The following is an 18,727-nucleotide window of genomic DNA, read 5'->3' as shown; positions in this document are numbered from 1 at the left end:
TACTAATGCATCAAGGCCACTATAGCCGCCAAACACGACTATGAGGTGCTTACCCACAGTCAAGTATTTTACAACACCCAGTGTAACTACTCAACTCGAACCCGGGAAACAAAAGAACACGTGATAAGCACAACTCCCAAATCTTACGAGCACCTGGGTGATGATGGTATATTGTGGTGTAGTAGCTTGTCACGTGTTCGGCGTTAGGTAATCGGCGCTAGGGTTGAGTATTTTAGGGCAACTCCGCGAGGAGAAGCTCGACATCTTATCATCTGATCGCACACTATTCTTAATACTACCGATTGTCACTCGGATACCTTCTTGTTCTCTACTCTCTACCGATTGCGGGTCGGCAGCCTCTCTTCTGACTATTGAGACTATCCCTCTACCACAATATAAGTGATGTCGATGCTTAGCAGCAGATTTTCCCAATGCAGTTTTGTTGTAGAGCACCTAGGTGATATGATATACTTGACATCCTAGTATACAAAAGTCCTTGTATCCTCCAAATATGCCCAATAGTAATAGTATACTGGGGTTCACCCACACTGTCGCTGTCAGGTATCTTATGTCACCTAGGTGCGAGTGCTTGTAATAAAAAGATGCACCCCAGTGGCAGCCACTTTTGCTCAGGAGAGCCTTGCATCTGCTTTCATAACTCTATAAGAACCAGTCTATCTCGCCACAGGGGTGTACGTCTTGGGGATCAAGCGTCCCTATGCGCATCGTGTTCTTCCAATTCCCGCCTCTTCCTTACATGTTCACCGTAGATACCCCAGAAACACGCAAAGATACCCAAAATGCTGGAGGCAAGAGTAACATAGTACGCTGTCCGATAGCACTTGAGTCCCAACTCGCAAGCGCGCTGGCCGTCGGCTTCAACCACCGAGTTGGAGTCGTACACAGCGCCATAGAACAGGTTGAAGATGTTACCGCTAACAACAGGAGCGATTGTCATAAATCCCCAGTTGACGGCAAACCCATCTGAACCGAATGCATCGACGACGAGCGATGGGCAGACACCAAATAGTACGCCATAGCCGAGTCCGCAGAGTCCAGACACAACCCATAAGTAATGTGGATCTTCGACGCGAATGGCGGCTAGTTGGGCCAACGCAAAGATGGCCGCCGAGATGGCCGCACACCAAAAACGTGAATGGCGAAGTCGCTTCACGATAAGATCGGAACCAATGCCAGAAGACAGGCGTCCAAGAAACGAGCATACAGAGATGATGGACACATGCAGCAACTGACGATGAGCAACAAAGTCGCCGTCGATATCTTCATCAAAGTGTTTCCAGAGAGCCTGAACATCGTGTCCAATATTGCTGCAGAAATTAGATATGGCTAGTGTGAACGTCTCAACCATACGTACTTGATAGTCATAAGACCAATGCCAGTCAAAAGGCCCATAAGCACCCAAATTTGCCAAAATTCTGCCTTATTGAGCAAGGCCAGCCCGGTTATATCTGTGCAACTGTGAGCTGACTTCTTGCTGGTCGCGTCGTCATTGTCGATTATATCGCCGGGAAGAGACGATATAAGGGATGATGTTTCGGTAGAGGGACCATCGTGCTCTTCGGACGGTGCTAGAGGTGGTTGGCAGGTGTAAAGGGTAGAGACGGATGATGAAAGGGGGCTTACTGATTTCCTGCTCTGGAATGACAGATGATTTATATTTGCTGCTACTAGTCTTTGTCCTTGTAAGTAGATTAGAATCACGTCGAGGTCGCTCAGTAGTGGGGAGTGCGGCGTAACCTGCGCCGGATTTGTGATCAACGACGATGAGAAAGGGTATGGATACTAGCACGAGAAGTGAGGTAGCAAGGGCAAGCATCATGAGTAGTCCAGAAGTATTGCCAGGGAACGCGACTCCAGCAATCAGCGTATAGAAGAAGGCACTCAATCCAAAAGCAGCCATTGGAAATGCGGTTGCTGTGCCTCGGTGTGTTGGCCAGTTGAGTGTGGCTATCAAGGTCAACAACGGTACTTCTATCTTGGATATGAAACGTACCAGTTTTCAGTGCGCCTGAAAAGGCAGCACAACTGCCAACACCGCTTAAAAATGAACAAAAAGATATCAGAGCTACACTCATGTAGCCCGGACCTCCATCATATGCTGCACATGGTCAGACTTGACATGATGACTAGAGACGACATGTCGTACCAAGCTTGATAGGATAGTAACCCGCAAACAATGCAAACATTCCAATGAAGGTAGTGAGTCTCGGACTCTTCCGATCTGTTATCATGCCCATGGGTATTCCTGAGGCATACATGCCCAGATTGGCAGCGGTTCCCTAGCATCGTGAGACGGGTACGCGTTCGAGATGAGGCTTGGGGGGCATACGATGACATTGCTCTGGGTGGCAGATAGTTGCAGCTTGTCCGCAAATTGAGGAGCCCACGCACTGTACGCGTACTTTTTCGTGTAGTTAGCATCCCACTCTGCTGGCTTGATGGAGACATAACTACATTTGTCCCACATGCGAGCGCGATGCACGTGGCTGCAGCGACGCTCACGATTCGGGTTTTCTGGTGAGCAGGTGGCTTCTCTTCGGTGACCATATTCGTCTGGTTATTGCGGGAGGGAGATCATCAAGTGAAAGATAAGATGCGCAATTGTTTGCAACCGAGTGGAGCTGACTGGTATCGGCACTTGATAAGCCGTTAGGAAATGCCGGATTGTAAAGATATGCACAGGAAAGAAAGAGAAGAGGGAAGTCAAAGTAGTCTATAACGCTAGCTGATTGAAAGCAAAGCAAGCGAGGCGCGAGACAGTGTGGACGAGTCGACGAGAAAGGAAGTCGCAGAGTGTAAGTAGAAGGTGGAGTATGCGCAATCCAGCTGATCGGAGATAAGATGGCCAAGTCCAGCCTTGGCGTAAGAGCCGCGGGCGCGGCGTCTGATGAACGTCACCGGCTTCATCCTCGTGCACCTGCAGTTTCTCCACAACACCAACCACCACACACGCCTCCACACTATCGCAAACATCATGGGCGCACTGTTGTCGGTGCCGTTTTTGGCGATGCCTGCCATGGGCACGGTATGTTGATGTACTTGTCATTAATGCGCGCCTCTAACATGTCCAGGTTTGGAGCGTCGCCGCCTCCTGTTGTGGCGCGGCGACTTGCAGCGCCGTCATGGGCTCTTGCGGAGGAAAGTGTGGGAATAGGTATGCTTTTTGGGTAGATATATCGGATTACACTGACTCTGGGTAGCATCGCGACCCGTATCGCATACGCGCTCATTCTTCTCATCAACTCAATCGTTTCATGGATCATGCTCACCGACTGGGCCATGAAGAAGCTTGCCCACTTGACGCTGGATTACGTCGACATCAAATGCCACGGGGAACAGTGCTACGGATACGTCGCGGTGCAGCGCATCAACTTCGCTCTCGGTTTCTTCCACGTTCTCATGGCACTAATGCTCATCGGAGTACGGTCTTCTAAGGACGGTCGCGCAACTATCCAGAACGGTTTCTGGGCCCCCAAGATTCTCGGATGGATTGGAATGATTGTCTTGACCTTTTTCATCCCGAACTCGTTCTTTATCGTCTGGGGCAACTACTTCGCCATGGTCGGCGCCTGCCTGTTCCTCCTCATTGGACTCATCCTGCTCGTGGATCTGGCGCACAACTGGGCCGAGTACTGCCAGGAAAAGATTGAAACCACCGAGTCGCGCGTTTGGACAGGCATGCTTGTGGGTAGTGCCATTTCCATGTACCTGGCTTCATTTGCCATGACTATTGTCATGTACATCTTCTTCGCCAAGAGCGGATGTGGCATGAACCAGGCAGCCATCACTGTAAGTACAGTGGTACGACATCTACGAAAACCGGCTAACAGCACTAGATTAACCTCATTTTGCTTCTGATCTCATCCGTCGCTTCAATCCACCCCGCTGTACAAGACGTAAACCCCCGAGCAGGTCTCGCGCAATCCGCCATCGTCGCCGTCTACTGCACCTACCTCACCCTGTCGGCCGTGGGCATGGAACCCGACGACCACCAATGCAACCCACTTATCCGCTCCCGCGGCACCCGCAAAGCGACCATCATCATCGGTGCCATTGTCACATTTGTCACAGTAGCCTACACCACGACGCGCGCCGCAACTTACGGTCTCGCTCTCGGTGCCCAAGGTAACCCACACGGCAACGGCTACGCCCAAGTCGGCACTGAAGACTATGAGCACGGTCTTGTTACCCAGCAGCCTGAGTCCCGCCGCGACATGCGCCAAGCCGCACTCCGCGCCGCCGTAGAATCCGGTTCCCTCCCCGCCTCGGCCCTCGACGACTCCGACGATGATTCCGACGACGACGAGCCCTCGAACAAAAAGAACCCCCGCGACGACGAACGAAATGCCACACAGTACAACTACACCCTCTTCCACATCATCTTCTTCCTCAGCACAACCTGGGTCGCTACACTGCTCACCACAAACTTTGACGAAAAAGATGTGTCACACAGTTTCGTCCCTGTCGGTCGCACATACTGGGCTAGCTGGGCCAAGATTATTAGTGCGTGGGTGTGCTATGGCATTTACACTTGGACGCTCGTTGCGCCGCTTGTCCTGCCCGATCGGTTCGATTATTAGGCGCTACTACGGTCGGCTGGGCTCAGCGGGCGGCTGGTTGAGGAGAATGACTTGTATGAGGTAGGCGTGCATTTGTGTGTTTTTGGAGTTATAGGTCTCGTTGTGTTGGCAATGTATTATTAAGGTGCTGGTTGGTGCCTGTTTTTATGTCACCCGGGTGTCATAAAATGATCAACAGCGTGGGTAAACACGTGCCTGGCGACTACAGTGGCCCTTGTAACCTAGTATGTTGAGTCTTTTGTGACACCCGGGTGCTCTAGCATATATCATCAGGATGGACTTGTAGGTTTGCGTTCAAGGCATTGTTCGGGGTGTTCTCAATGTTTCTTTTGTCGTCTGTTTATTTATTAGCATCCAAATTGCATTCCTTGTGTCTACGTTCAAGTGTTTTCATGTATATCTCTTGTCTTTTCTATATTTGTAGCTTCTATATGTTAGGTTTACTATCAAACAGTATAAATATCCACATGACGCTCTGAAAAACAGATGTCCTCTCAAAACCAGAAGATAATCAAACGGGGTATAATAACAATTTCGTGTAAAGAAGAAATCATAAATATGATGTTGAACAAAAAACAGATGCTGGGATATAGTCTTGAATGCCCGAAAAAAAAGACATGCTGGTCGTGAATGTATAGCGGGGGTATACGATGCATGGAAATTGTGTCTTGGGAGCTGCCGTAGGATCTTCGTGTTCTCCTGGGTCGTGACTCTAACAACATGAACAGGTCTTGATCTAAATAACCGTGGGCTGGTAGGCGCGTAGCGTGGGACTCAGCCGTGTGAGTCTAACGTACAGTGTGCTTGGAACACTAATGATAAGATGATAGCTATAATTCGAATGCGCAACCAACATCTCCTCATCCGGTATCAACCGGTGCTTTTGGCTTGTTCTTTGAGCCCGGAGGTCGTCCAAGCCGCTTTCTTGGTATCTCTGATACTTCCGGTGCTTCTTCTGTTTCTTGCTCTTCCTCTTCTGGTACAAGATTTTCCCCCTTTGGTCTATTCTTCCGGCCTTTGGGTCGGCCCCGATGGTCCTTCTGGACACGCGCGATTTGGCCTCCGCGTGGAGACGGAACTTTCTCTGTATAGAGTGTTCTTGGTCGACCACGAGGTCTAGGTACATTCTTCTTTTCCTCAACGAGTTGCGCTTGACGGCCTCGACGCGGAACCTGTACACCAGGGACAAATGGGTCACCATAACTGTCGGGTCCAATGCAGCGCATGAGTTCGATTGTCTTCTGGTCGAGATGCTCTCTTTCGGGAAAGATGGGCGATCCCATCCAGGTCAACTGGATATCCTTTACTGTGCCCGCGTTCTTGAACTTGGCCAACCGCTTCTTCGGTTTCCCCGACTCATCGTCTTCTTGCTGTTGCTCTTCCTCAGGCAGTAGAGCGCGAGGTGTATGTCTGACCGTGACACCCACTCCCTCCAGGCCCTTTTCAGACGCCGCGCGGTTCCAGGCAAACTGCTGAATCAACCCATCTCTAGAAATGAGCACAAAGCCGAGAGGACATCGACTTTGACTCAACGCTTCCAGAACGCCCTTGGTAGCCTTCATGGTTGTCACGAGTAGACCGAAGACCTCCTTTTTCTTCCATTGGTAGGGTATGCCGTGAAAGGAGCCTTCGAGTTCGCGGATATGGTTTGGATTGATGGGAATCTTCCGTGCCTTGCACTGTATGATGACCGGCAGCGGTTCGCGCAATGGAGCTAGCACCCAATGGCCTATAAGATCTATTCCGGCATCCGACTTGCCGCCTATGCGTACGGTTGAGAAGCCTAAGCGCATAAGGGCTAGTGATACTATATACTCATAGTGGGTGCCAATGTAAACAGCCGTACCTGTAGGTACCTGGGCTTGCTTGGCATACTTGATGAACGACTCCAATGAGTTGTGTTTAGTTGTCTTTGGAGGTATCGGCACTTTCGGTATATCAACAGGTGCAGCATTTTGGGCAGACGTGGTTGCGATTCGGCGAGGGACGCGGTGCGGAGTAGCTCGGGGGAGCCATGCGAGCAGCGAGCATTGTGTGAGCCATGGCGGGAGGAGCGAAGGGCGCATCACGGTATTCGGGACGAGCACCAAGGGTGGGACATATTCACAGTGAATTGAAGCGATTGATGGGGGCTCGCAGCCTACAACTGCAAATATGCTGAGGGTCGACTAACGAGTGTTGCGGGAACGGTCCATTGCCGCTTTCGCGTATATTTTGACATGACGCGCTAGCCTAGCCCCATTCCACCCGACTTCCTCCACATGACGCACCACCTTCACACTACACTTACTTAGATCTGATACCACTCGCGCCTTCGCTTTTCCTAAATCGCGCTATTCACCAGACTCAACACATACCCCCGCGCACAATGGGCGACATCCTCACCCAGATCCAGGATGAGCTGGACATGGTACTTAGATCCATATACCACTCTAAACACCATACTAACTGCTCAGCTCCTTAATCAAATGTCCGCTGCCCTACGCCAAATACGCGAAAATGCACCCCCAAGCGTCCCCCCAGGCCAGCAACGTCTCGATACCTTTGCCGAACTTGAAGCCCGCACCGCTGCCGAAAACACACAACAAGGCGCGGCCGCCGACCCTTCTCAGCCTGCCAACGCGCCCCCGCCCAAACCCACGCCAGAGCAGTTCGAGGCTGATCTCAAAGAAATGGCACAGGATATTACGCTTAAGGAACAGCAGATTGAGAAGCTGATTGCGCATTTGCCGGGGTTAAATTGGAGCGAGAGAGAGCAGGTGGAGAGGATGAGAGAGCTAGAGAGACAACTAGACGAACTAGAGGGTGAGAGGGTTAAGGCGGTACAGGAGAAGGATACATTGATGAAGATGGTGGAAGACAGAATAACAGGGGTAGGGAAGGTGAAATGAGAATTACACGAGCCAAGGTTGTCATAATCGGCGACCCACCGCCCGCGTTTTCTTCCCAGGTCACTCTCCCAGGGCCTACCGCAGCCTATTATCAGCTTACCGTGGTTATAATTCGATGGCTATGAGATTGAGGATACTAATGGAACGGACGACATCGCCCCCACGTGGAGTCAAGCGATCTTCATGTGCCAGAAGACGAGAGGAATATCCGAAGAAATAGAACATCTCGTCATGTTCTTCGTTCTGTGGGAAACACGCGAGACAACATGTTGAAAAGCTTCGAAGAGTGTCGAGCTGGTACAACGACTCGCAGTGGCTACAATGGCGGTGCATGTGAGCACTCTGAAACTCAGACGTGCCGAAGAACCACTATCCCACATGGTCTATGCGGAAATATTGTGGGAGAAATGTTAGTTATTATTGAGAAGCTGGCACTATTAGTAGTAGTATGACTACCTAATAGAGCGCTCTCTAAGGCACAACGGTAGTGGTGGTACGACTCGTATTGTATTGACTAAGGAGCTATTCACACGTTCGTAGATCCGTGTTGCGTGCAGCTGCGTCCAAGCTCCCCGCTAGGACCCACCTGCACGTGTCACCAATCATGTGACTACTCCTCCGCTTGATACCACCAAGTCACTTACGGACTGTATTCTCAACACTCCCCCACAGGCCTTACGTGACTTGTTCTAGTGCCCTTCATCAATAACTCCAGCATCTTCTTAAACCTTTCGAAAGCAACTCTCTGCAGTGGCTTAGTCATTCCGTCGGCAACCATCTCGTCAGTCGGAATATAAGAAATCTGGAGCTTCTTCTGCTCAGCTAGGTCTCTAATGAAGTGGTAGCAGATGTCAATGTGCTTAGAACGTTCGTGCAGATGCGGATTCTTCACCAGTGCAATCGCTCCCTGATTGTCACCGTACATCTGGACTGTGATACCGTTCTCATTGACGTATTGGTGCAGGCCGAGATCTCTGAGTACTTGAGCTGCCCACTGTCCCTGCTTGGCGTACATGGCTTGTGAGATGTACTCAGACTCAGCACTTGAGGTTGCCACTGACTTCTGCTTCTTTGCTGCCCAAGAGAATGGTCCTCCATAGAACATTCCGACTCCCCCAGACATGCTCTTCCGGTCTGTCTTATCGCTTGCCCAGTCAGCGTCGGTGTAGATCCCAAACTCGTTTTGGTGATCTCCTCCTGGACCGAAGCGAATCTTCTGCTTTACTGTTGACCGTAGATATCTCATTAGATTCTTTAACGCAGTCCCGTGCATCTCTACAGGGTCTCTCATGTACTGGGCTAGTCGTCCAAGTACAAAGGCAATGTCTGGTCTCGTGAATACCATTGCGTACATTAAGCTTCCAATAATCTGTGAATATTGTGTGGAGTCGATTCTGGCGTCTTCAGGAGTAGCAGGCTTTAGGTGTTCGTAGTCTGCAGCAGGGATCTTCTTTGACTTGTACTTTGCTGAGGTGATACCGTACTTATCTAGGACTGTCTCTAGGTACTGCTGTTGATCGAGGTAAATAGCTTTGTCATCTCTATCGCGGGTGACTCTAACTCCAAGGATCTTTCGAATCTCCCCCAGGTTCTTGGAGTTGAATCTCGTAAGGAGCATTTCGTCGAACCAGGCTAAGTCTGAAGTGAGTTTCGCGGCAGCAGCAATGTCGTCAACATAAACCAGTAGTGAAATACCTCTGCCTTTATGCGTGAATAGGCAGGGGTCTGCAAGGCTCTGTGTAAAACCGATCTCAGTTAAGAACCCCTTAAGTAGCAGGTTCCAATCTCGTCCAGCTTGCTTAAGTCCGTAAAGACTCCTCAAAACCTTCAGAACGTTGCCTTTCTTAACTTTTACCCCAGCTGGTGTTGTGAGGTAGATGTCTTCTTTTAAGTATGACTCAGTGAATGCGTTCTTGATGTCCCACTGCCAGCATTCCATGCCCTGTTTGGCAACAGTAGCAAGGAATAACCTTAAGGTGTCCATTCGTACTGTCGGGGCGAAAGTCTCGGTGTAGTCAATCCCGTGTTGTTGACTGAACCCTCGAGCAACAAGTCTGGCCTTGAACCTCTCAATCGTACCATCAACTTTAAGCTTGACAGTAAACACCCATTTTGTGGTGACGAGGTTTGCACCCTGGGGTGGAATAAGCTCTTCCCAAGTTCCGTTCCCCACAAGAGTCCTGATCTCTTCCTCAATTGCCTCTTTCCACTTCAGTGCGTTCTCTGGGTCGCTTATAGCTTGTTTATAGGTCTGAGGGATTCTAATGCCTTTAACTTCTGTTGCTGCGAAAGCTTTGCCGCTAAGTTCTGCTCGTCCCGTGACATCGAGGTTTCCACTTACAATCACCGTATAGAAGGCTTTAACAATCGTCTCGTGTGCAGACTCTTCATGGTGGTGCGTAGATGTCGGGATTTCAGTTGTGGGGTCTTCGTCAGCTCGGCTCTCTCGTAGGACAGCTAGCATAGCTTTGACAATTTTGGCTTGGCGATGTTCATCCTCCATGTCGTCAAATGTATCTCGCTTTCTCTTTTGGGTCCGAGTCCTGAAGTGATACCTAGCTGATGGTTCGGCTGCTACTGGGTTGGTAACTTCGTCTACCTCCATTTCTTCGCTCTCATCCTCTACTGTTGGCGCGGGTGGAGTGATGGTAGGTGATGGGTGCGCAGGTGCTGGCGTAGGCGGCGATGGTGGCGGCGGTGATGGCGGCGATGGTGGCGGCGATGATGGCGGCGGCAATGGCGGCGATGATGGCGGCAGTTCAATATCAACATCCAGGGCGTCGGGTTTAGTTAGTTGATTTAGGTTCTTCTTTGGTCTTCCTCTGGCTTTCCGTGGGATGAGCTCATTAGATGTGCCCATTGGACCTGATTTGACTCTCAAGTTCAGGTCTATCTTTCCCCCTGGCACCTTCTCATTAGTTTGGATGACGCTAACTCTATGCGTATATCCAAGGTCAGGAGAGTAGACTTTGAACTGCTTGTCTGTAGTTTCAGAATATCCCATAAAGACGCCTGCTCGACCACGGTGCACTAACTTGTCTAATCTCCCTTTCGCTGGCAGCGTCTTTGGATTGAGATAGGTGTAACACTTGCTCCCCCAGACTCGTACGTGGTCTACGCCTGGGCGTTTCCCTGAGAATACCTGCTCTGGAGACGTGGGTTTTCCCTCGACCAGCGGTCCTGTTGGCAGTCTATTGCGGATGTAGGCGTCAGCCTCAGCGGCCTCGTCCCAGAACTCAATAGGAAGTTGTGCATCATCGAGCATTGCCCTCATTGCGTGTTCGGCAGTCTGGATGCTTCGCTCCACTGGTCCATTTTGATTCGAGCTCGCAATTACGGTGTAGTCGGCCTGAACCCCGTCTTCAGTTTCCCACTGGTTTATCACAAGCTTTAGTTCTGGCGCATTGTCTGATCTGCAGGCCTTCACCTTCTTCCCAGTCTGGAGCTCTACCTTTGCCTTCCATCTGCGTAGCTCTAGGATAGCCTGGTCCTTGGTTTTCAGTGGTATCGACCAGTTCTTTCGGGAGTGGTTGCAGATTATTTGCATAAGGTAGTTATTTCCGCGGAGTGATGTAGGGAACGGTCCAGCTAAGTCAAGAGATACTAGTGCTAGTACCTCCTTTTTGTGTTCTGCTAGGATTTTGTTCATCTTATTCCTCATCTTGCCTTTAAGGCATGGGTCACAGAAGCGCCTGTGGGCTGGGGGTACTTTAATCTTTTCAATTGTCGTTACCTTATACAGGTTTCGTAGCATTGCTGGGCCGTAGTGAGCAAACCGTCTGTGCATTAGCCTGTAGTTCCGGCGATCTTTCTTCGTGGACTTGTCTTCTTCGGATTCGTCTGGGTCCTGGTCGGATTGTGTCTCGGGTTGTGTCTCCTGACTTTCCTCCGCAGTGCTTTGATCGTTGCTGTCGGTCCGAGTCTTGCCTGCAATAAACGCCTTTCCTGAGTACTTGCTTGCAATGTGGCTTACGATGTACAGACCGTCCTTCTGTGCTGCTTGTACTGCGATTCTTGATTTGTCCTTAAAATACATGTTCTTGTCATCAAAAATGCCTTGAAGTCCCTCCCTACACAACCGTCTTGCTGCGATTAGATTCACGCCGAGCTTAGGTACGTAGAGAACCTTTCGGAGTAATCCTGTTGTCCCATCCAGTGCCTTCATCATAACAGTACCACGTTGGGTAGAATGAAGAAATCCTCCCCCAACCTGGATAGTGGTGAGCGGCGTGCGCTTTAGCGGTCCTCTAAACAGGTTTCTCTTGTCAGTCATGTGTGATGAAGCACCAGTATCAGCAATCCAGTTCGCCGGTGTGCTTTTACTAGCTTGTTCCGCAGAGATATGGCAGTGTTGCGTACATTCTGTTTCCACGGATGTAGACTCGTGGCTGGTCTCGCTGTCCGTGCCTGAGGAGCCATTGTCCGTTCCAGAGTCAGAATCCTGATTCTTGGCTGCGTACCCATGCTTGCGCCTCGAGGTTGTCTTGACTGTAGGCTTGACAGGTTTGTCAGATCGCTTCTTGTTCTCATTTCTAGAAGGTCTCTTCGACTTGGCTGCGCGTCTCTCAGCTCTTTCGTCTTTCTCTCGAAGTTTTCTTCCGAATTCCTGAATTTCACCCTTGTATTTGCAGTCTCGGGCCCAGTTTCCCTTACAATGGAGGCATCCTGTGGATGGGCCTAATTCAGGCGATGTAGAACGGGGGCGGTCGCGCATCGAGGAGTCCGAGCTTCTATGGTCATTCGGGTGACGGTACTTCGGGAATGCTACATTTGCATGCTCAGCCGTGTCGTTCAGTCGCAGCTCCTTCGTGCGGAGTGCAGCAATCTTTTCGTCAACCGTGAGAGAGGTCTGGACATCGAGATAGTCGATTACTGATCCGTAGCTTTCTGGAAGAGCGCGTAGCATGATCTGGAGAAGTGCCTCATCATTGTAGAGTCCCTTGGCAGCAGGCTTAGCTGCAATAATCTTGCGGCGGTATTCTTTTAGCTTTGCCCACGTGTAGTCGACATCCTTCTCGTCTTTCCAGGTGAAGTTCTGAAGCTTGGTCATGATGTTGTTGGCTGTCAACTGATCAGTCTTTGAGTACTTGACCTTCAGTGCGGTCCAGAGGGCAGATGCAGTCTCGTACTCGTCTGCGAGAGCGTCGTCATCATCAAGGAGACTGTTTGTGATGTAGAACAGTGCCTTAGCCTCATCCTTGTCGTATTCCTTTGCCTTTTCAGCGTTCCATGTACCTCCCAGTCGTTCGAAGTCGCTTGTCAGGCCTAGGACGCTTGCTTGTTCTGTAGGGTTGACAGTGCCGGCCGGGTCTTGAGAGGTGTTGGCAGTTGATGTGGAGGTGCCAGCTCCATGTCGTGCAATCCAGGCGTACGCGTGCTTCGTGACTTCGATAGTGTAGAAGATTCCCTTTCCCTTCAGCTTCAGTTTGTTATTGCGGAACCATTTCTCGTGATTCTCCTTCGTCAGCTTTGGGATCTTAGGCTCCTTATCGTATCTGTCGTCGCTGCCCATCTTCGCGGTTGTGCTTTTGACTGTCTGTGACGCGTCAAATGCCGTAGTTGTGTGTGGTTTCGAGGTGTAGGGGGTGTTTAGTGGGTTTGTAAACGTTTTGGCGTCTGCGCCCTTCAGCTTTCTCTAGCTGGAACCGTATGCTCGTTTTCGGTGTGTGAGAAGCTCGTCTCGTCTTCCGTGTGCGAGAAGCCCGTCTCGTCTTTCGTATGCGAGAAGCTCGTCTCGTCTTCCGTGTGCGAGAAGCCCGTCTCGTCTTTCGTATGCGAGAAGCCCGTCTCGTCTTTCGTATGCGAGAAGCTCGTCTCGTCTTCCGTGTGCGAGAAGCCCGTCTCGTCTTTCGTATGCGAGAAGCTCGTCTCGTCTTCCGTGTGCGAGAAGCTCGTCTCGTCTTCCGTGTGCGAGAAGCTCGTCTCGACTTTCGTGGCTTCAGATCACCTTGATCTGGTGGGTCGCCGAACCGTAGAGCACCGAGCAACCGGGCTCATAACCTATTGAGAAGCTGGCACTATTAGTAGTAGTATGACTACCTAATAGAGCGCTCTCTAAGGCACAACGGTAGTGGTGGTACGACTCGTATTGTATTGACTAAGGAGCTATTCACACGTTCGTAGATCCGTGTTGCGTGCAGCTGCGTCCAAGCTCCCCGCTAGGACCCACCTGCACGTGTCACCAATCATGTGACTACTCCTCCGCTTGATACCACCAAGTCACTTACGGACTGTATTCTCAACAGTTATCAAGTTCTGAATGACCACTTTTTTTTTCTAGTTAGGAGAGTTTCTTTCAATTAAACATAGGCTACATGTATGTAGTTCAGTGGCGTTTAACAGGCCGAGCTGGAAGACAAGATTCATTATTCTACTTTACCTACACTTGGCAGATTCCGCAGAGTAGCAGTATCTTAGGATTCGAACAATGGTCAACACCAATACCCTTGTCACGATACAGCCGGGATATGGCCATCCAGTATAAGTCCGGACAGGCTCATGACCAGTTGTTGTCTGGATTGCTTCCAGACTTGCAACACGAAGCGCATGAAAGCATCGTTTGATTAAATAGTGAAGAAGCAAACCGTTAGCACCATACCTCGGAAAAGAGGGCCATGCTCAAGGGAATGGACCTGGTACAAAGTCCGTGGCTAATGTTACAGCAACCGAACATGTCGACACAAACACGGCTTCTGGCCGTTATTGAAAAGATGCTGCAAGGCACACCTCCCTCCATTACTCTCAACGTCGCCTTCCAGTATCAACCTCAGCCTCTTCCTCTTCCCTACTATCTCCCCAGTGTCCTTACTGCAGTATCCCAACACGTCCCTCAAACTATCACAGCCTACACCCTAACCCACTCCTCGCACCTTACCCTCACATCCCCCTCCCCTACTCCTATATGCCAAGTCGATCCTCCTTCCCACTCTGATCCTCCACATACCCAACCATCCCCCTCCCAGAAACAATCCGACAGCCCCCAGGACACTCACTCCTCACCCTCACCATACCACACTCCTGCAACCATATACTATCAACACTCTGTACATCTTCTGCTTTCCACGGAGCTTCTGGTGTAGTTGGTCGACGCACGATTCTGTACTGTATATTTTTCTGCCGGTTGTCGGGCTCACTGTCTTCTCCGTCTTCTTTTTCGTACGTTGACTGTAGTCTTTCAGACTCTGCAAACTCTCGCGCAGTCTTGGGTGTCTTGGTGCTGAATATTGACTTCCACCAGCCCTCTTTCCCCTTACCCTTCTCCTTCTTCGCATTCCTATTATCCCTACGCACCTCCCTACCATCCTCCCGGTACTGCCGGCGTGCTTCAGAGATATCATGGCGTTCCAGACGCCTGATTTGGCCCTTTAACCGGTGCAGTTCATGGGGATGTGGTGAGGGCGGTCGAGGTGGCGAGTTCGTCGACGTCGTCGAAGAGGCCGAGGGTGCCGGTGTGGGGGGACGCCCGAGGGGTCGCGTGGCATGTTTGCGTTTTGGTGGGTTGGGGTTGCTTTGGGGGGGCTAGGGTCGAGTGGATGTGGGAAGCGTTCTGATGTGGATGTTGGGTTTAGGGAGACTCCAAGATTCTCAAACTAGTAGAGAGACTGTGGTGTGTATGTAGGGAAGGATACTGTGCGAAGATGTCTGTCAGATGTTTCTTTTTATCGGCGCTGTTTGCGTAATCTCACTGTCTAGCTGTCCTTCTATCTACGTGTATCCGTCACAATAGTTTGCTGTGATGAAATATGTCTTGTGAAGTGCTCGCTTGCTCGACTGCTTCAAGGGAATTGTTTCAAAGCCTGTGACAAAACAGTGATGCATAATACCATGAAGATGGTGAGGAGGGGTAGACTGTGGGTTACAACGTCATTTCGCATAGTACAATTTCAAGAGTGTGTTTGTTTGTCGAGAGAAATTGCGAAGCGGGGTAAATCTGTAGCATTAGGAGCTATGGCTTGTAATGATGCAAGAGACAGTGATGAGGTAGGACATGATTACGAAAGACAGATGAAACAGCATCATGAGGTATAGCAAAAACTGATATAGTAATGCTAATACATTCAGGCACACCCTATACATCAGGAAATGCGTATTTTGGTGTTGAGCAAACAACATTCCGGAGTTTAAAATTTGTTATTTATACATGAAGGTTGCCATGAGATCAACCTGTTACGCGTTTTGCCATGCGATTTTGCTATGTAAAAAACCAAAGACTTTCACTCAAGATGAGATTCGAGTGATTCGATATTCTACATTATAACGAATACCACGCTCTGGTTGTACTATTTCCAGTCTATAGACTACGCCATGCCACGTCCCAAAATCTAAAATCCCTCAATAGCAAGAATATGCGGTACAAAACTCTATAAACCAAACCCTCCCTCGCAAGATACATACACTTCACCCAACGCCAATTCCTCCTCCAGGCCATTCCAACTACCCCAAATCTAACTAGGCACACCCTCATACTCCCATCCATCCACCAACCGCCTCTTCCGCCCCCTCCTCGTCTCCCTCCGATTAGCCGCACACTTTACAAAGAAAGTAAGCACCGCAAACAAGAAAATCAGCACCGCCGCCACCGTCGGCACAACCACAATCCTTGTACGATCTGTATCCGTACTAGGCAGATACGGACACGTACCATTGAGGCCGACGACCCAGCAATCTCTCACGCTCAAACTATTCAAGTTGATATACACAGCATCGTCTGTAGGCGCGGTGGACTGGAAAGCAGAGAAGAGGTGGGCGTTTTCGAGGGGGGTGTGGGGGACGCTGAATTCGGCGGGGGAGGCGCAGAAAGAGGCGGCGTTTGCGTAGGGGGTGGCGTCGGAGGATATGTGCCAGGCGTAGGGTTTGTGGGGGTCATGGCAGGCGACGCGGTGGGCTTCGCCGCAGTTTGTTACGCGCCACCGGCTGGGGTAGGGCGATCTCATCATTACGACACATCGGTTTTCGCTGGGGTCGGTGCTGTCGTCTGAGGCGTTGAGGGGCTGGCCTGGGGCGAAGGTCCAGAGTGTGGAGTGTACGTATGCGGCGTATGGGAGTGGGTTCTTGTCTGCGGTTGTGTTTGCGAGGGTTTGGTTGAGGAACGGGGTTAGGCCGCAGGCGGTGAGGTTGGCGATGGATGGAATGGGGGATGCGAAGTCCGGGTTTGCGGCGATGGAGAGGGGTGGTGCGGGAGTGAGAGCGAACGAGGAGTTCGTTGTTTGGATGACGGTGTCTTCGTTGGCAGCGAAGAGGCAACCGGATGTTACGCGTCCATCGGCGCCGAATGATGTTGCTCTTTTTTCGACGGTGGTGCCGGGGCGGAACATGTAGTCTAGATCTGGTCCAATGTTGTAGAGTGACATCTGAGCATCCACGGTTCCGTAGCTAGCAACAACCCTATAGAACTGCTGGAACTCCATGAATGCCTCTGTTGGCCACCCGTTGTTGGTGAAGCGTTGGTTTTGACCATTCTTCAAAGTCTCGTAGTAACCGTCTAATGGGAGATTATTCCAGCTGACGTCAAACCATGAGTTATCCAGATTCGCACGCTGACTTGATAAAAGAGACGGCGTAAAAGTCTTATCTGAAAGGTTGCCCTGTAGTACATCGCTGAGAAGCTGTCCTGATACTGGCAGCTGATTCGGAGTAAGGTTCGGAGCTGGTGCATCTGGTTCACTCAAGGACGCTGGTGCATGTACATTGAAAGTGAACATTGTAATCGAAGCGCCTGTGGTGGTAGATGTTGTTTCTAGAAAGTTTTGCAATATGCCGGTAAGCAGAACTAGTGTCATTAAAGAAGTGCAGTTATAACTGCCGACCTGCAGAATTGGTGGTCCATTGGAAGACGGAAAGTTGATGATAGTTGGCGATGCTGCGCTTGCTGAAGTTGACGAAGATGAAGATGGAGTCGAAGATGCTGCGGATGGCGACTCCCCCGCGGATGATGTTGCCTGACGCTTCAACGGAGGTATCTTCAACGTCGACTGTGGTATCTGTGCCAGCACAGTATCACTTGAGGCGACTACTGTTGCCCCAGTCGCCACAGGCACACTGTCTGAATTGGGACCTCCATTCGACTGTGGCAGCTCTACTGGACACAAACTCCATACTGAACGCAGTGGGTCCCAATAGGTATCGACTATGAACTGTGGAAATCCCACTGCCAGTAAATTTGAGAAGCACTTTTGGAAAGCATTATGCTCGTATTGGTTGTTGGCAAAGCATGCTTGTTGCAACGACACCGCTGCAGCAGTGTGAAAATTGATAGGGACGCGGAGGCCAACATCTCTTTGTGCCTATCACGGCGTCAGCCACTATCGCCGTGAGGTTTACATGTGCGCAGTATGCCGGGCATGATTGATGTTCTGATATGAAGATCGCCCAACTAGTCTTGTCACACCAACAGCACGAGCACAAACAGCCACTCACCCTAAAAGCTTCGCTCCAAGGTTCAATCCACCGCGTATCCACCGCGATTTGGTCCGGATCATACAGTCCGTTGCCCGACATTTCGGCCGGCGGAGCCAAACATCAACCAAGATGAAACCTGACCTCGCGTACTGAAGAGTGTCGCTAGAATATTTCCAATGAGATATTATTAGACTCTACGTGTAACGTGGAATGGATGGTGATGTAGATGCGTTGCTATGGATTGTGGTGGTTGCGATCATGTCGGATCCACCGAGCCGGGAACGCCTCACACACCACATCACGTGCCGCGCTAATTTCTCCACCAATGCGTATCCGGTTAAAGTCACAACACCAACGTTTTGCCCAATTACGAGATTCTTCGCATCGAGTTTTACCGTTCCCCAACACCTTTTCTGCACTGCAATGCATGCGACGCTTCTAGCAAGACGTCCGACGATGTGCATAAGGAGGGTCAGACGGGTGGACAATATGCAGGTGAGATTGCTGTCGGCAGTACTATAGAGTACTTCGTACACCGTATATAACTCAGGGGTCGAAGTAGATTAAATCCCGATTATCACGGATGTAACTTCCCATACTTAACACAAACATTATAGCGCGGGGGTTCTGCGATACGAGCCTGGATTACGGCAACATCTCGCTACCTGGTATCTGTAAGCGAGGCGTGACCCGTACGACGTCGATCGACGACATCGTCACAAGCAGTGTGCGTGAAGCACCTCGGTACGTAAGAGATGTGGGTTTGCAATGCGGAGCTTCACTTCAAGGTAACGTCACGGTGCGTGGAGACGACTGGCAGCCAGCTGTTCGGAACAT

The 18,727-nt window shown here is 50.5% G+C and overlaps 6 protein-coding genes across 6 annotated transcripts; 2 read left to right on the top strand and 4 right to left on the bottom strand.

The window, feature by feature from the left end:
- Window positions 1-706: 706 nt before the first annotated feature.
- On the bottom strand, window positions 707-2,568 carry PtrM4_122140 (MFS transporter; the record flags this gene model as incomplete). Its single annotated transcript, XM_066108505.1, has 7 exons — window positions 707-1,328; window positions 1,376-1,589; window positions 1,645-1,968; window positions 2,015-2,119; window positions 2,168-2,300; window positions 2,351-2,422; window positions 2,476-2,568. The coding sequence occupies 7 exons, from the start codon at window positions 2,566-2,568 to the stop codon at window positions 707-709; spliced, it is 1,563 nt and encodes a 520-aa protein (XP_065961690.1).
- Window positions 2,569-2,995: 427 nt separating this feature from the next.
- Window positions 2,996-4,601, top strand: PtrM4_122130 (Serinc multi-domain protein; the record flags this gene model as incomplete). The annotated part of the gene is made up of 5 exons (XM_066108504.1): window positions 2,996-3,046; window positions 3,093-3,175; window positions 3,222-3,810; window positions 3,858-4,262; window positions 4,377-4,601. 5 exons carry the CDS (start codon window positions 2,996-2,998, stop codon window positions 4,599-4,601), a joined length of 1,353 nt encoding a protein of 450 aa, XP_065961689.1.
- Window positions 4,602-5,461: 860 nt separating this feature from the next.
- PtrM4_122120 (DUF2034 multi-domain protein) lies at window positions 5,462-6,667 on the bottom strand (the record flags this gene model as incomplete). Its single annotated transcript, XM_001935465.2, has 1 exon — window positions 5,462-6,667. The coding sequence occupies one exon, from the start codon at window positions 6,665-6,667 to the stop codon at window positions 5,462-5,464; it is 1,206 nt and encodes a 401-aa protein (XP_001935500.2).
- Window positions 6,668-6,969: 302 nt separating this feature from the next.
- PtrM4_122110 (Mediator RNA polymerase II transcription subunit 21) lies at window positions 6,970-7,410 on the top strand (the record flags this gene model as incomplete). Its single annotated transcript, XM_066108503.1, has 3 exons — window positions 6,970-7,011; window positions 7,058-7,335; window positions 7,404-7,410. 3 exons carry the CDS (start codon window positions 6,970-6,972, stop codon window positions 7,408-7,410), a joined length of 327 nt encoding a protein of 108 aa, XP_065961688.1.
- A 737-nt stretch (window positions 7,411-8,147) lies between these two features.
- Window positions 8,148-13,004, bottom strand: PtrM4_122100 (uncharacterized protein; the record flags this gene model as incomplete). Its single annotated transcript, XM_066108502.1, has 1 exon — window positions 8,148-13,004. The coding sequence occupies one exon, from the start codon at window positions 13,002-13,004 to the stop codon at window positions 8,148-8,150; it is 4,857 nt and encodes a 1,618-aa protein (XP_065961687.1).
- Window positions 13,005-15,936: 2,932 nt separating this feature from the next.
- Window positions 15,937-17,989, bottom strand: PtrM4_122090 (Atrophin-1 multi-domain protein; the record flags this gene model as incomplete). Its single annotated transcript, XM_001935462.1, has 2 exons — window positions 15,937-17,775; window positions 17,909-17,989. 2 exons carry the CDS (start codon window positions 17,987-17,989, stop codon window positions 15,937-15,939), a joined length of 1,920 nt encoding a protein of 639 aa, XP_001935497.1.
- Between the last annotated feature and the right edge of the window lie 738 nt (window positions 17,990-18,727).

Source organism: Pyrenophora tritici-repentis, chromosome 6 (assembly GCF_003171515.1).
Source record: "Pyrenophora tritici-repentis strain M4 chromosome 6, whole genome shotgun sequence".
NCBI classification, from domain to species: Eukaryota; Fungi; Ascomycota; class Dothideomycetes; order Pleosporales; family Pleosporaceae; genus Pyrenophora; species Pyrenophora tritici-repentis.
Note: the sequence above shows the minus strand (reverse complement) of the source record. Positions and strands in the feature narration are given on the sequence as shown.